General features: G+C 39.0%; 1 protein-coding gene across 3 annotated transcripts in view; it reads left to right on the top strand.

The window, feature by feature from the left end:
• ELP4 (elongator acetyltransferase complex subunit 4) overlaps nt 1-14,386 on the top strand; it is a 276,252-nt gene that overhangs the window by 241,786 nt on the left and 20,080 nt on the right. Inside the window, exon 10 of one of the 3 annotated variants that reach the window (XM_051825667.2) lies at nt 9,400-14,386. This exon is cut by the window's right edge and continues 2,883 nt beyond it. The exons of the other annotated variants lie outside the window; for them this stretch is intronic. Within the exon in view, the coding sequence (XP_051681627.1) occupies nt 9,400-9,417 (18 nt within the window). The 3' untranslated portion in view covers nt 9,418-14,386. The remainder of the gene's footprint in view (nt 1-9,399) is intronic. 3 annotated transcript variants of the gene reach the window in all.

The raw sequence follows: 14,386 nt of genomic DNA, 5'->3' as shown, positions 1-14,386 counted from the left end.
GGTGGATCAAAAGCAGAGTGGCTGGGTCTTGAACCAGGCTCTGAGATATAGGGTACATACATCAAAAGCTGTAGCTTAACATGGTATGCCAGGGCCAGTGCTGTGGAGTAGAAGATTAAGCCTCCATTTGCTGTGCCAGCATCCCATAGGGGTAGTTGTTCAAGTCCCGGCTGCTCCACTTCTGACCCAGCTCCCTGCTAATGCACCTGAGAAAGCAGCGAAAGATGGCCCAGGTACTTGGGCCCCTGCACCCACCTAGGAGACACAGAAGTTCCCGACTCCTGGCTTCGGCCTGGCCCAGCCCTGGTCATTGTAGCCATTTGAGGAGTGAAACAGTGGATAGAAGATCCAGCTTGCTCGCTCTCTCTCTTTCTCTCTCTCTCTTTCTCTTTCTCTTTCTCTTTCTCCTTCCCTCTCCTTCTACTATGTATTTCTGCCTTTCACATAAATAAATCTTTTTAAAAAATGATATGCCACAATGCAATCCTTGAGCTCTTATTTTACATATAAAATTAAGTCAAGTATATTTTATACACACTCTAAATCCTCCCTCAACCAACAGTAATAAGTGCATTTTATTTTCTTTTTAAATATTATTTATTTATTTATTTGAAAGTCAGAGTTACACATAGAGGGAAGGAAAGGCAGAGAGAGGGAGAGGTCTTCCATTTGCTGGTTCACTCCCTAACTGGCCACAATGGCCAGAGCTGCACCAATCCGAAGCCAGGAGCCAGGAATTTCCTCTGGGTCCCCCACATGGGTACAGGGGCCCAAGGACTTGGGCCATCTTCTGCTGCTCTCCCAGGCCATTGCAGAGAGCTGGATTGGAAGAGGAGCAGCTGGGACTCAAACCAGTGCCCATATGGGATGCTGGCACTGCAGGCAGTGGCTTCACCTGCTATGGCACAGCTTTGGCCCCAATATGTGCATTTTAAATGACAACTTTCTGAAGGGGCCATCAAAGAGGAGATACCTTTCTCTGAAGGGGGGAGAGAACCCCCACTTTGATTAAGGCCTTGTCTAAATAAGGTCGGAGCTGGTGAACTCAAGAGGCTTCCATAGCCTTGGCATCTCATGACAAGTGCCTCAGGTGATCACTGATGTCATAAACAAGAGTGTCAATTGTTAAATCAACAACGGGAGTCACTGTGCACTTACTCCCCATGTAGGACCTCTGTCCTTAATGTGTTGTACTATGAGAATTAACGGTAAGACTAGTCTTCAAACAGTACTTTATACTTTGTGTGTCTGCGTGGGTGCAAACTGTTGAAATCTTTACTTAGTATACAGTTGATCTTCTGTATATAAAGATAATTAAAAATGAATCTTAGTGAAGAATGGGATGGGAGAGGGAGTAGGAGGTGGGATGGTTTGGTGGTGGGAGAGTAGGTATGGAGGGAAGAACTGCTATAATCTAAAAGTCATACTTCTGAAATTTATTTTTATTAAATAAAAGCTTTCTATTTAAAAAATGACAACTTTCTAACCCATCTACTGGTAGAAATTGGCTTTGGTGCCTACTTGTGAAACTGACTCTGGCCATAACAAAGAATAAAGCCAAAGGTCTTAATTTATGTTAAGCATCATGATCCTACATTATATTCAGCAGTCTTCCAATTTGAAAACTGATTTCAATCAATTTATTCAATCTTCTTTTCAAATCCTTATCAACCATGTGTGCTCTCCCAGTCCAATTTTTTTGGAAAATTGGGGAGAGGACGGAGAAACTAGAACTTTAGTGTCAGATAAAACCACAGAGGGGCCGGTGTTGTGTTGTAGCAGGTTAAGCCTCCACTGCAATCCCAGCATCCCATACAGACACCAGTTCATGTCCCAGCTGCTCCACTTCTGATCCACCTCCCTGCTGATAACTAGGGAAAAGCAGCAGAAAATGGCCCAAATTTTTGGGCTCCTGCCACCCACATGGGAAACTCAGATGAAACTCCTGATTCCTGGCCATTGCAACCATCTGGAGAGTGAACCAGCAGATGGAAGACAGAGGAGTTTCAAGATACTGAACCTACTCTGTGTGATACTATAGTAGTAGGTCAGGTCATTATCAATTTGCCCAGATTCATAGTATGTACAGTAATCTCTAATGTAAACTCTGGATGCTGTGTAATGATTTTTCAGTGTACCGTCATCAGTTGTAACTTATGTACCACTGTGATGGGCATGTTGAAATTAGGGAGGTTATGTGTCGAGGTAGGAGGTTTATAGGAAATTCACATACCTTCTGCTCAATTTAGCTATGAACCTAAAACTCTAAAACTGTTATCAAAAAGTCTCTTTAAAAAAAAAAATCAGGGAATGGGCACAGCAGCTAAGACACCTGCATCGTATACAGAAGTACCCGGGTTCAAGTTCTAGGTTCTTACTAATGCACACCCTGGAAGGCAGCAGGTGATGACTTGAATAGTTGGATCCCTGCCACCCACATGGGTGCCCCCAGATTGAGTTCTGGCTCCTGGCTTTGGCCTGGTCCATCTCAGATGATTGCAGCATTTTGGGAGTGAATCAGTAGATGGGAAATCTGTCTCTCTGTGTGTTTGTGTTTGTATGAGTGTGTGTGTCTTGCTTTCAGATAAATGTAATTAGGCACGTTGCCTAACTAGTAAGACACCAGTTAAGATGCCTGCATCACATATCAGAGCTACTGGGTTCTATCTGAAGAGTGAACCAAAGGATAGGCATTTATGCATTCTCTCTCTCTCTTCCTCTCCCTGTCTTCCTCTCTCCCTCTCAAATAAGTAAATAAATCTTCATATCCTCTCCTGCTCATCAAATTGACAAATTTTATAGCCTGACAGCCAAGTAAGTTAGTAAGAAGTTAGAGAACAGGAACTTCCATACAGTACTAATGGAAATATGAATTGCTACAACTACTTCTGAGAACAAATTAGCAGTATCTTTTTTAAAAAAGATTTATTTTATTTATTTGAAAGAGTTAGAGAGGTATAGACAGAGAGAAGTCTTCCATCTGCTGCTTTACTCCCCAGATGGCCGCAACAGCCAGAGCTAAGCCGATCCAAAGCCAGGAGCCAGAAGCCTCCTCGGGGTCTCCCACGTGGATGCAGGGCCCAAGTTACTTGGGCCGTCTTCTACTGCCTTCCCATGCCATAGCAGAGAGCTGGATTGGAAGAGGAGCAGCCAGGACTAGAACCGGTGCCCACATGGGATGCTGGCACTTCAGGCCAGGGCTTTAACCCGCTGCGTCACAGCGCCGGCCCCAGCAATATCTTTTATATTGATATTGTGCATGTGTTTTGACCCAAAAATTCCAGAAGGGATATACACTGTAGAAAAGTTTCAGTATATACCCAGGAAGGAAAGTAAGAAAATGGTGTATATAACATTTATTGTAGGATAGAAAAATGGAAAACAACATAAAGTCTATAAACAAAAGAACAGCAAAGTTGCTTTTTGTATATTCACACAAGGATACATTACTATAGAGCAGATTAAAATACATTGAGCTAGGGGCTGGCTCCATAGCTCACTTGGTTAATTCTCCACCTGTGGTGCCAGCATCCCATATGGGTGCTGGGTTCTAGTCCCGGTTGCTCTTCTTCCAGTCCAGCTCTCTGCTGTGGCCCAGGAGGGCAGTGGAGGATGGCCCAAGTGCTTGGGTCCTGCACCCACCATGGGAGACCAGGAAGAAGCATCTGGCTCCTGGCTTCGGATTGGCACAGCACCGGCCATGGCGGCCATCTGGGGAGTAAGTGAACCAAAGGAAGGAAGACCTTTCTCTCTGTCTCTTTCTCTCTCTCACTGTCTGTAACTCTACCTGTCAAAAAATATTAAAAAAAAATACATTGAGCTAGAGCTACATGTGTCAACATGGATGATTCTCTAAATCATAATTTTATATGAAATAAAACAAGCTGCTAAATAATATGGGCATTATGATTCCAATTATAAAAACCTTTAAGCACATAAAAATTATAATCTACTTATATATACAGTAATCTTCCCTTGTTCATAGGGGATATATTCAAGACCCCTAGTAGATGTCTGAAACCATGGATAGTATCAAACCCTATAATTTAACGCCTTTCTAATCTTAACTATGCGCTTAATCATGCACTATTACTGGGACTTTTGTAATTTGAGATACAACTGCAAAACTGTTGTAAAAAATTCTGAATTTCACTTTCCTTCTTCACAATTTCATAGGTAGAAGACTTGTTCTTTTAGATCTCAGCAATCTCAACATTTTTTTTTTTTGTCTTCCCTTACCGAGAACTCCCAACTCTTCACTTAAAAGGAATACTTTATGGCTTATTTTTGGCACATCCAAATTGCCAGCATCATTACTCTTACATTCTGCTTCCATTATTAAGTAAAATTAGGATTACTTGAACACAAGCCCTATGATCCTGCTATAGTCTAATAACCAGGACAGTTACTAAGTGACTAGCAGGCAGACAGCATTTACAGCGTGGATCCTCTGGACAAAAAGATGATTCACATCTTAGGACAGGGCAGGATGGTGCCTGATCTCATCATGCTACTCACAGTGTCACAAAATTTTAAACTTACGAATTATTTATTTCTGGAATTTTCCATTTAATATTTAAGACAACAGTTGACCACAGGAACCTGAAACAGCAGAAAATGAAACCATATAGGGACTACTGTGTACATGTATTTAGTAGTAATTTACAAGTATCCATGAGAAAAATAAATGAGAAATTTATTTCAGTGCTTATATCTGGATTAGAAGAGAGATACACTGGGATCTTCACTGATGTTTATTCCTGAAGCAAATATAGCCAAATATTAGAATGTTATGAAATTTAGTTGTAGGTATTGCATGTGATGTTATCAATTTTCTCTCTTTATAAAAATATTTTTATAATTACACACATGCACCAAATCTAAATAAATAATTCACCCTTCTCACCATGTCTGCTACTGCAAACATGACCCTGTCTCTATTATACCTTGCCATCATTAAATCTCACCTAAGAGCTGCAGCAGTAGCCCTCTAACTCTGCCCACATTTTGTTTGCTATACACCGCTCAAAGTAATATTGTATCACAGAGTAAATAAGAGTTGCTACTGTCCTGCTTAAAACACTCCAATGGCTTCCCACCAAATTAAAATTCACACTCTTTACTATCGTTTACAGAAGTCATTTCTACTCTACAAACTCTCTCCCTACCACTTTTCCCCTAACACACCAGGTGGCAACCCTCTTTATCATGCTGTTCCTTGCCAAGCATATTCTAATATCTGCTATTCATACCTACTCTGTCTCTATGTGGAAAACTCTTCCCAGGTCATTTGCATTGCCGCTTCTTTCACTTTATTTAAGTCTCTGCTCCAGTGACCTCCTCAGAAAGGCTTTCTCTCACCAATCTATCTTAAAAATATTCTCTCCTCCGCCTAAAGCAATGACACCCCTCTAACAATGACATTCCTTGTGCCAGATCCTGGTATCTAAGCACCATTTTCCAATAAAAGAAACCAGAGCTTCTAGGAGAAGTGCTTGATTGCTTGATTCCAGGGCCAAAGGAGAAAAAATACAAAATGAGACTGAACATCTTGTGCCAAATAGTAAAGAAATGCTTAAAAAAAAAATGGGGATGAGTTGAAAAAACACAGGAACCAACCTGAAGGAGCCAACTTAATGACCAAAGCTGAGATAATTCGAGTAGCCAAATAATGATAGTATTGATAGAATTAAATAAATATTAATAATCCAGAGCAATATAAATAATCAGATAAATTAATAAGTATGGAAATGAAGAGGGAAATAGAGGATTGCCTTGAGGCAAACACCTATAAGTGTGCAGATATGATTCCTTGACAAATGCAAAAGTTGATGGGAAGAAATTTAAAGAGAAATATGATTTGCATAGTTCAAAGTATCTTGGCCAAGGTAGTTACCAATTACAAAGAGAAAGGTAGCAATTTTGTTTTGTGGAAACCTGACAAATGTCAACTTAGCCAAACAGTCAAGGTAAATAGTGCCAATTACAAGACATATCAGCTTCATGAACCTCTTCTATGATGCAGTGAGAAGCTTATATCATTTTCATCATATTCTTACCAAAATGCATGACTTCAATTGTGAGAAAACTTCAGACAAACCCATAATGAGGGACATCCTTCAAAATCTTGGATCATTGCTCTTTAGAAGTATCAAAGTAAGTCATACATAAAAGACCTGAAACAAAATAAGTAAATATTACAGACTAGAGGAGATTAAAGAAGAAATAGCCACTAAATGCAAGTGGCTTGCTGGAATAGAAAAAGAACCATAGGGAACATGTTGCCTACAGTAATATCTGGTACATATTGGAAATTTAATAAATATCTGTTGAATCAGTATGTCTGTCCATCCATCCATCTCTGCTTGATACCTCCCTTTTCCTCACGCTCTACAACCAATGTTTCATAAAAGTTCAGTTCATCTTCATTTCTTTTAATACCTGGTTCATTGTGGAGAAATTAGGAGAGAAATGATGTCAGCAACACAACAGCAACTTTAAAAAAAAAAAAAAAGATTTATTTATTTATTTGAAAGGCAGAGTTACAAAGAGTCAGAGAGAAAGAGAGAGGTCTTCCATCCGCTGGTTCACTCCCCAAATGGCTGCAATGGCTGGAGCTGGGCCAATCCGAAGCCAGGAGCCTGGAGCTTCTTCCAGGTCTCCCAAGCAGGTGCAGGCCATAGCAGAGAGCTGGATTGGAAGTGTAGCAGCTGGGACTTGAACCAGTGCCTATATGGGATGCTGCCACTGCAAGCATTGGCTTTACCCGCTACACCACAGTGCTGGCCCCAACAGCAACTTTTTTGATAGGTCGTGTATGAATTTCCCCTACATATCCAGGATAAGATTTTATTTTCAAGGAGCAAATATTGAAGACTATGAAAAATATATTAGAAAGAACCACATAAAAGATCAAAAATAAAGTAACAAAGTTTCCAGCATAGCCTACTTTGAGTGGGGTGGGGGTGAGGGGTAAAAATCTTCATCGTTACCTGCCTGGATTGCTATGCAGCTTCCTGATTGGCTCCCTGCTTCCAGTGTGGCCCTGCCCTCCCTCCTTACACAGCATGATTTGGGGATACCCAGAGATATATCTTCCCAGGATGAATTCAATCCTATCACTTCGTATGATTAAAAGCCTTCATTGACTGTTGCCTTCAAAATGAAAGCCCTACCTATTGTCCCCTTGCCTACTTCTCCAGCCTTATCTTTGACTATTTCCTTGCACAAACCATAATATCTAATCATATCAAACATCCAGCCCATCATGTTACTCTTTGATTTTTCCACTTGCTGATTTTTTTCTTCCTCTAAACTCTAATTTCCTTTTCTAACTCTAACTTGCCTTTTTAATTTGGCTAGCACTTCCTCTTCAAAACCTTTCCTCACCTGGAGAAGTCTCTCAGAGCCCTTCCAGCACAGCCCCATCTTGAGAATAAGGACTCCTGGTATCTCCAGATAGCTCATTGCCCCGCACGACACAAGGGTACTTTAAGAAGTTCCTGCACAATGGAATTAAAAGTTGTTTGTTTTGGTACCAAAAAGAACTTGAAGCCTGTATGTAGTTTTCTCATAACTGTATTTTTCATGAACTTTCTAAAGATTCCCCATACACATGGATTTCCAAAATTTTTTAACATCAAAGTAAACTTCTTTTAATTCTACTTTCTACAAACATTTAAGTACCCTGATAGTAGGTACTCAACAAATGTTTGTTGAGAAAGGGAGGGAGGGAGAGGGAAAAAAAAAAAAAAGAAGAAGAAGATGAAGAAGGGAGGGGGGAGAAGAAAGGAGGAGAGGGAGCTCTCTTAAAGTTGTGCAAATGGCACTGGCACTATGGTGTAGTAGGCTAAGCCTCCACCTGCAATGCTGGCATCCTATATGGGCACCAATTCATGTCCAGCTGCTCCTCTTCCTATCCAGCTCTCTGTTTATTGCCTGGGAAAGCAGTGGAAAATGGCCAAAGTGTTTGGGCCCCTGCAACCTCATGGGAGAAATATTAAGCAAGTAAATTCTTTCCTAACTTTTTTCTTTTCACACTTCTGTGATTTCAAACTTCTGCATATGCAAAGTCTTCAAAAAGTTCATGGAAAATGCACATCGTGAAACAGTGTGCTTGGCTCTCAAAAAATTTTGCAGCAAAGTAAGCATCTTTTCATTCAATTTTTCCATGAACTCTTTGAAGTATCCTCAACTTCTTATAATTTATTTTATCTGATTCTCTGCTAGTCCTTTGACAGAGATGAAACATGAATATCCACTATCAATAGCATATTAAGAAGTTATCCAGTGTGACAAAAATATTTATTGATAAAGATTATGAAATACTTATTTCATTTTAACTATCAGAGAATCTCCATCTTTTAACTTGACAATTCCAGTGGTTTGCAAAAAAAAAAATTCTAGTGAAATGTAAAAAATACAAATACAAGTACAGCTAAAATATAGAAAATACAAATACAACTAAAAGTGTATTTGTTTCCTCTCCGTAATTATTGAGCAGTTTGCTTGTTATTTATTTGCTATACCCAAAGTATGAAAAATCAAATAAATTAGCTCCAGATTTTGGGTCAACCTTAGAAAAAACAAACCTCTAAGAGAAAGTAGTAGGAAGTATAAAGCTAAAGGGGAAAGATCTTGGCTGCGTTTTTACCTTACTAAATCCTTTCCAAATCAGATCACAGGCGTTTTCACATCTACCACGTCAGGCCTGATATTTTTAGTAACAGTAGTACAGAGAAGCAGCCTGTCATTTGCGAGCTGACAACCAAGCATACTGTTCTTACACACAGTGTGCTCCACAGCTTCAGCACCACTCAGCCTTCCACGAGCTCGTCAGCTCCCCATGTTTCTCTAAGATGCCTGCAACACCAGTTAATAAGCTCTTAGGGTCATTCAGTATCGCTCTTCAGTGCTCCTTTTCTGAAGTTGAGAACATGTGCACACGAAACGTTGTCAGAGGTGAAGTGCTGCCTAATGCCACTCGAATGTGATTAAAAGAATCCTAGGCCTGAGAGGACTCATTCTGTAATGATGCCAGGCCTAGGAAATGGCTCATAGAAGTGGAGATGACAATTCCTTGTAGTTCTATTTAAGTATACTTTGAAGAGGAATGTCACAGAATTGCTATTGCAGAATGAATGCTTAAAAAAAAATTGTCTGTTGTTTCTTTGGCTTTAGGTAAGAAATCAAAGTCTGCTTGACTTATTGACCTGATTTTCTGGTCTAGAGTTATCTGTTTTTCCTTCCCAATCATTATAGTTTTCTAAAACAGTTCAGAAAAGTTTTAAGCAATTTGAAGTTAATATCATTGGTAAATTATTTTTAATTTTCAAGGCAAACTGTGGTTGATAGTATTTTACAGTGTGGTTTTCTTCTTTCTTTTTTTCTTTTTTAAAGATTGATTTATTTATTTGAAAGTACACAGAGAGAGAGAGGTCTTCCATCCGCTGATTTACTCCCCAATTGGCCGCAATGGCTGGAGCTGTGCCGATCCGAAGCCAGGAGCCAGGAGCTGCTTCCAGGTCTCCCACGTGGGTGCAGGGGCCCAAGGACTTGGCCATCCTCTACTGCTTTCCCAGGCCATAGCAGAGAGCTGGATTGGAAGTGGAGCAGCCAGGACTAGAACCAGCACCCATATGGGATGCTGGCGCTTCAGGCAAAGGCTTTAACCCACTGTGTCACAGTGCTGGCCCCTACAATGTGGTTTTCAAAGTCTTCCAACACACCTTAGTGACTCAACTCAGTTCTTACCAAATCCAAATCTAACAACACCATCCCATGGTTGAGTTTCCTACCCCAGGGCAAATTCCTCAAGATTCTATTATAACATGCCAGCTTCTAATTTAATTGATGGGTCATATTCATGTTCGTTCTCTATCATTCCAGTAATGGAATCTGTTTTAATTAAATAGTAATATAATGAAGTGGTTGATGAAATTAAATAGATAAACTTGTGTGAATTTAAGATTATCTACGTCCATCAGTCTCTGAACAGTGATTCCACCGTGGGTTTTAACTTACCTATTATGACCATTGATGTTGACAACCTAGAAAGTTTCTGCTTTTGTGGTTTTTCACCCAGCACAAGTGTTTTGTCAGGTAGTATGTGATACTGAACAAGAAAAACCTCACCTTATCATGCTTTGGTTTTCATTCTGTTGTTAATGATTGGTTGACAAAAAGGGTGAAACTTTTTTAATTAAAAAAGGTTGAAAGATTTTGAATATCAAACCTATGTCATATAACCTAACTAGCTGTCTTCTTATTGCTAGATAGATGTTTGTGACTTTTCATACATCATTCTTTTCAGTGAAAATTAACAAAAGTGCTTAATATGGTTTTACTTAAATGAGTGTACATGGTGAGAACTAATCTTATATTCTGATAACTTTAAAAACAAATAGCAAAAATAAGTTCTGCTTAGTGTGCTCACGTAATGCATTAATCCTCCTCCAAGGTCGCTAATTTATAAATCTATCCCATATATATTTCCTTTTAATCTGAAAACAAAATTATGGAATTTAAATTTTTAGTTTTTCCCATTATTTGGAGGTGCTGTGAAGGCCTGACAAGTAATTCTATAGGAAACCTCTGCTTAGAAATAATTGTTCCTATCCTGAAAGACTGAAGCATGTGTAGTAATGTTAGCATTACCTTAAGAACATAAGGAAAATATGTCATTAATACATATTCAAACTGTCCTTTTACTTTTAAATAGAAGTCTTTAGTTTAATTTTTATTTATTTTCATTTTTGGAGAGGTAGAGGAACACAAAGACTGAGGTCTTCCATCTTCTGGTTCATTCCCCAAATGCCTGTAACAGCTAGGTCTGGGCCCGGCCAAGGCCAGGAGTGAGTAACCCAATCTGGGTGGGTAGCAGGGACCCAAGTACTTGAGCCGTCATGGGCTGACTTCCTAGAGTGAGCATTAGCAGGAAGCTGAAACAGAAACCATGCTGGGAGCTGACGCCACGGCTCAATAGGTTAATCCTCCACCTAGCGGTGCCGGCACACCGGGTTCTAGTCCCGGTCGGGGCACCGGATTCTGTCCCGGTTGCCCCTCTTTCAGGCCAGCTCTCTGCTGTGGCCCGGGAGTGCAGTGGAGGATGGCCCAAGTGCTTGGGCCCTGCACCCCATGGGAGACCAGGAGAAGCACCTGGTTCCTGGCTTCGGATCAGCGCGGTGCACCGGCCGCAGAGGCCATTGGAGGGTGAACCAACAGCAAAGGAAGACATTTCTCTCTGTCTCTCTCTCTCACTGTCCACTCTGCCTGTAAAAAAAAAAAAAAAGAAAAAGAAAAGAAAAGAAAGAAACCATGCTGGGACTCAAATCAGGAACTCCAGTACAGGACGCAGGCGCCCCTCCTGGTGTCTTCATCACCGTGCCAAATGCCCAGGCCTAGCCTCCCATCTTCACAAGTTTTACCATGAAAGATGTCTGAAATTAAAAGTTGCTTTCTTTTTCTCAAATTCCCCAAAACATAATTCCACTATTGTGTAACACATGTGTTCTCATAAACCTCTGCACAGTACAGAACAACCTATTGCTTTATTTTTATTAAGACTTATGTTCATGCACTAGCTAGCAGCATTGTTTTTATGCTATAACTGTCGAGGAGTTTTCTAGTTACCAGCTGGAGTGATTTGTATTCATCTTCCTCAGTGCTTGTATTAATCATCAGAGCTATTGATGAACCTAACTGCCTTAATTAAATGACATGTGCCTCATGTCCACTTTCCTTGGGACAGACTGTCTCTCACCTGATCTACCAACAAAGAGCATACCAACTTCTCCAGTGCTGAGACAGAGAAGCCTACGCTGGCTATGTGGGTGCTAGGGAAAATGAAATGTCAGCTGAGCAATATCTCACCTCTCTGGCTTGCTTTTTTCCAACTGGCACAACCTTGAAAATACACTAACCACATAACATGTAAAATTCTAGATGGAAATTCTAGACCCAACGAGGCCTTTTCCTTTTTCCTCTGTAGTTCATGATATTTTCAGAATGCCTTTGTTCCTTCAAGAAAATTACTCTATAAACTTCAGCTTAATATGGTTGGCTCATGTCTTGTTACTCTCATTTTATTTTTGATGCTTTGCCAAGTCATTTTTCCCTAAGTGCAAGTATACTTCAATGTAAGTAGGCTAGATATTTATTTAATGTGGTTTTATAAAAACATTAGGAGATACATGTATTTCAAAAGGCTTTTTCATTTTTACACAAGATTCATAATACACTTTGTTCTAGTATAATAATGATAGTAGATCTCACTTTATAACAATTTAATTTACATAAAACTTTTCAGGAATAAAAATTCCTCTAAACCTCTGTATTTAGGAAGCTTCCTTATATATTCTGGATGATTCTGAAAGGAAATTTACTGCAGATCTTTTTATGATTTTACCGGAATGTTGTATGTTTCTGAATGAGCAGGTAAAATGCTTTTTCAGTCCAAAAAATGTCATATACTAATAATTCTCAGGTATTCTCAGACAAGTTAGCTTAGGATATGTCAGTAACTGCACAGCCTCAAGAACAGTGCACTGTGTGGCTTAATGTTTTTAAAAGTATTTCCTGAACCTTTAGTACTCTTAGAAATTAAGCTGTATACGCTGCCCTATGGTTACGTTAGGTATCAGTTCTGTTTGAAATATTATCAACTCAAAGGCTATTAAAATTCACTATAGAGAAATAAATTTGTTATTTATCCATTGTTGGTTTGTTTTTGACAAAATGGCCTAACCAAAACTAATCTTTAATGTTTTAAGTGGAGGAATGGAAATGGAAGGAATTATGGTTAATAATTTTCTCCCTGGAATAAAATTTCAACCTGTTACTTATACATCAGTAACTATATAGTCTCTGAGGTTAGAGATGAATATTTATGAAACTATGAAGAAATCTGTTTTTAAAAATATACACGCTAGTAACATAGGAAATGAAGGAAAAAAATGGAAGGGAGAAATGCTAATAGAAAGATATATCAAAGAAAATTGAAATGAGAGCATAAGTCATTTAGAAAGATATTAGGGCAAATGATTTATTAAGCTAAACAAATAAGAAGAAGTATCTTAGTAAATAAGGACAGTTGGCATGTAGGTAGGTGTGGTCTTGGGACTTTGCCACCCAGACCAGGGATTTGGGCTGTGGGGAAGGATGATGACCATCTGCTCCAAGTGACTCCTACTGGCTGATACACAGAGCTCAGTTGGCATCAGTCTCAGAGGAGACTGCCAGCCTTCCAATCGGGAAATAAGCAAAACAATGGCATTGCTGTCAAGCACAGAAATGAAGTTTAAGATTTAAGTAGTAAGTGGCAACTCAGAAGAGATGAGGGACCCAACCGGAGATGTTAGCTTGGTGGTGGGACAGACCATCCTTGCAGTTAATGGAGTGTGCTTGAAAAGCTAAGAGGAAGTATCTACCGTGAGCTTGGGAAGCAGATTGAAACTATGATAGCTCACAAGACACTTAGCACAGTCTTTAACATCTGAACCAGACAAAGACAAGAAGACTATCAAGGAAGAAAACAGACACCCCAGTCACTAACTAGACTATATGAGGTTGAGACAAAAGTACCAAAAAGATAACTTTTGCCTAACTACCCTATCCTCCCAACAAAGTTTATTTAAATGAGTTTTTCCTTAAAAGCTTTCAAAAATAGGACCAGTGAACTTGTTATTACCTCAGAGGAGAAATCTACATATCTTGTTAAGGGACTAAGAATTGGCACAGTGAGATTTTAAAAAAATGTAAATGGTTCAATTTTTTTAAAAATAGCCACTAGTCTTCAAAACCACATGTTAAAATGAAGATCTCATAGAATAAGAATTGTCCCACTTCCTCTGTTTAAAGTGAAGATGATTTCAGCCTTATACTTTGCAATTCTATAGACAAATTTTTGTTCTTCCTATAAATTCTACAGGTTTATAGCCATTTTCAAATATATTTAGCTATAATTGTTTAGAGCCTATATATCATATGTGTTAATTAAATAGAAGAAATTCTTAACTGAAATACAGATTTAATAGATATAAATTTGCTGTATAGTTTACTGAGCTCTAGCTTTTTATGTTTTTAGTTATATTTTTAAATTGCTCCTTGGCTGAAAAATACTTGATGTAAGTGTGGTTATTGCATTTTTTTAAGAAAAAAATGACTTTTTTTTCAGCGTGCAATATAAAGATCAACATAATGGAGACTTTAAACTTTGAATATTATATACAGGAAAGTATTAATATGGAAAGCAGCAGTCTTCCCTATAGCTGTTTATAGACTATCCCTGAATAAAACAGGAAAAAATGTACTTTAAATAACAAGAGCAACAAAAGCTAAGTAAGCTCAGATGCAAACTATTTTCTACTCAAGATTTGGCTTCTTTAGA

The sequence above is a fragment of the Oryctolagus cuniculus genome, chromosome 1 (assembly GCF_964237555.1).
Source record: "Oryctolagus cuniculus chromosome 1, mOryCun1.1, whole genome shotgun sequence".
NCBI lineage: Eukaryota > Metazoa > Chordata > Mammalia > Lagomorpha > Leporidae > Oryctolagus > Oryctolagus cuniculus.
Note: the sequence above shows the minus strand (reverse complement) of the source record. Positions and strands in the feature narration are given on the sequence as shown.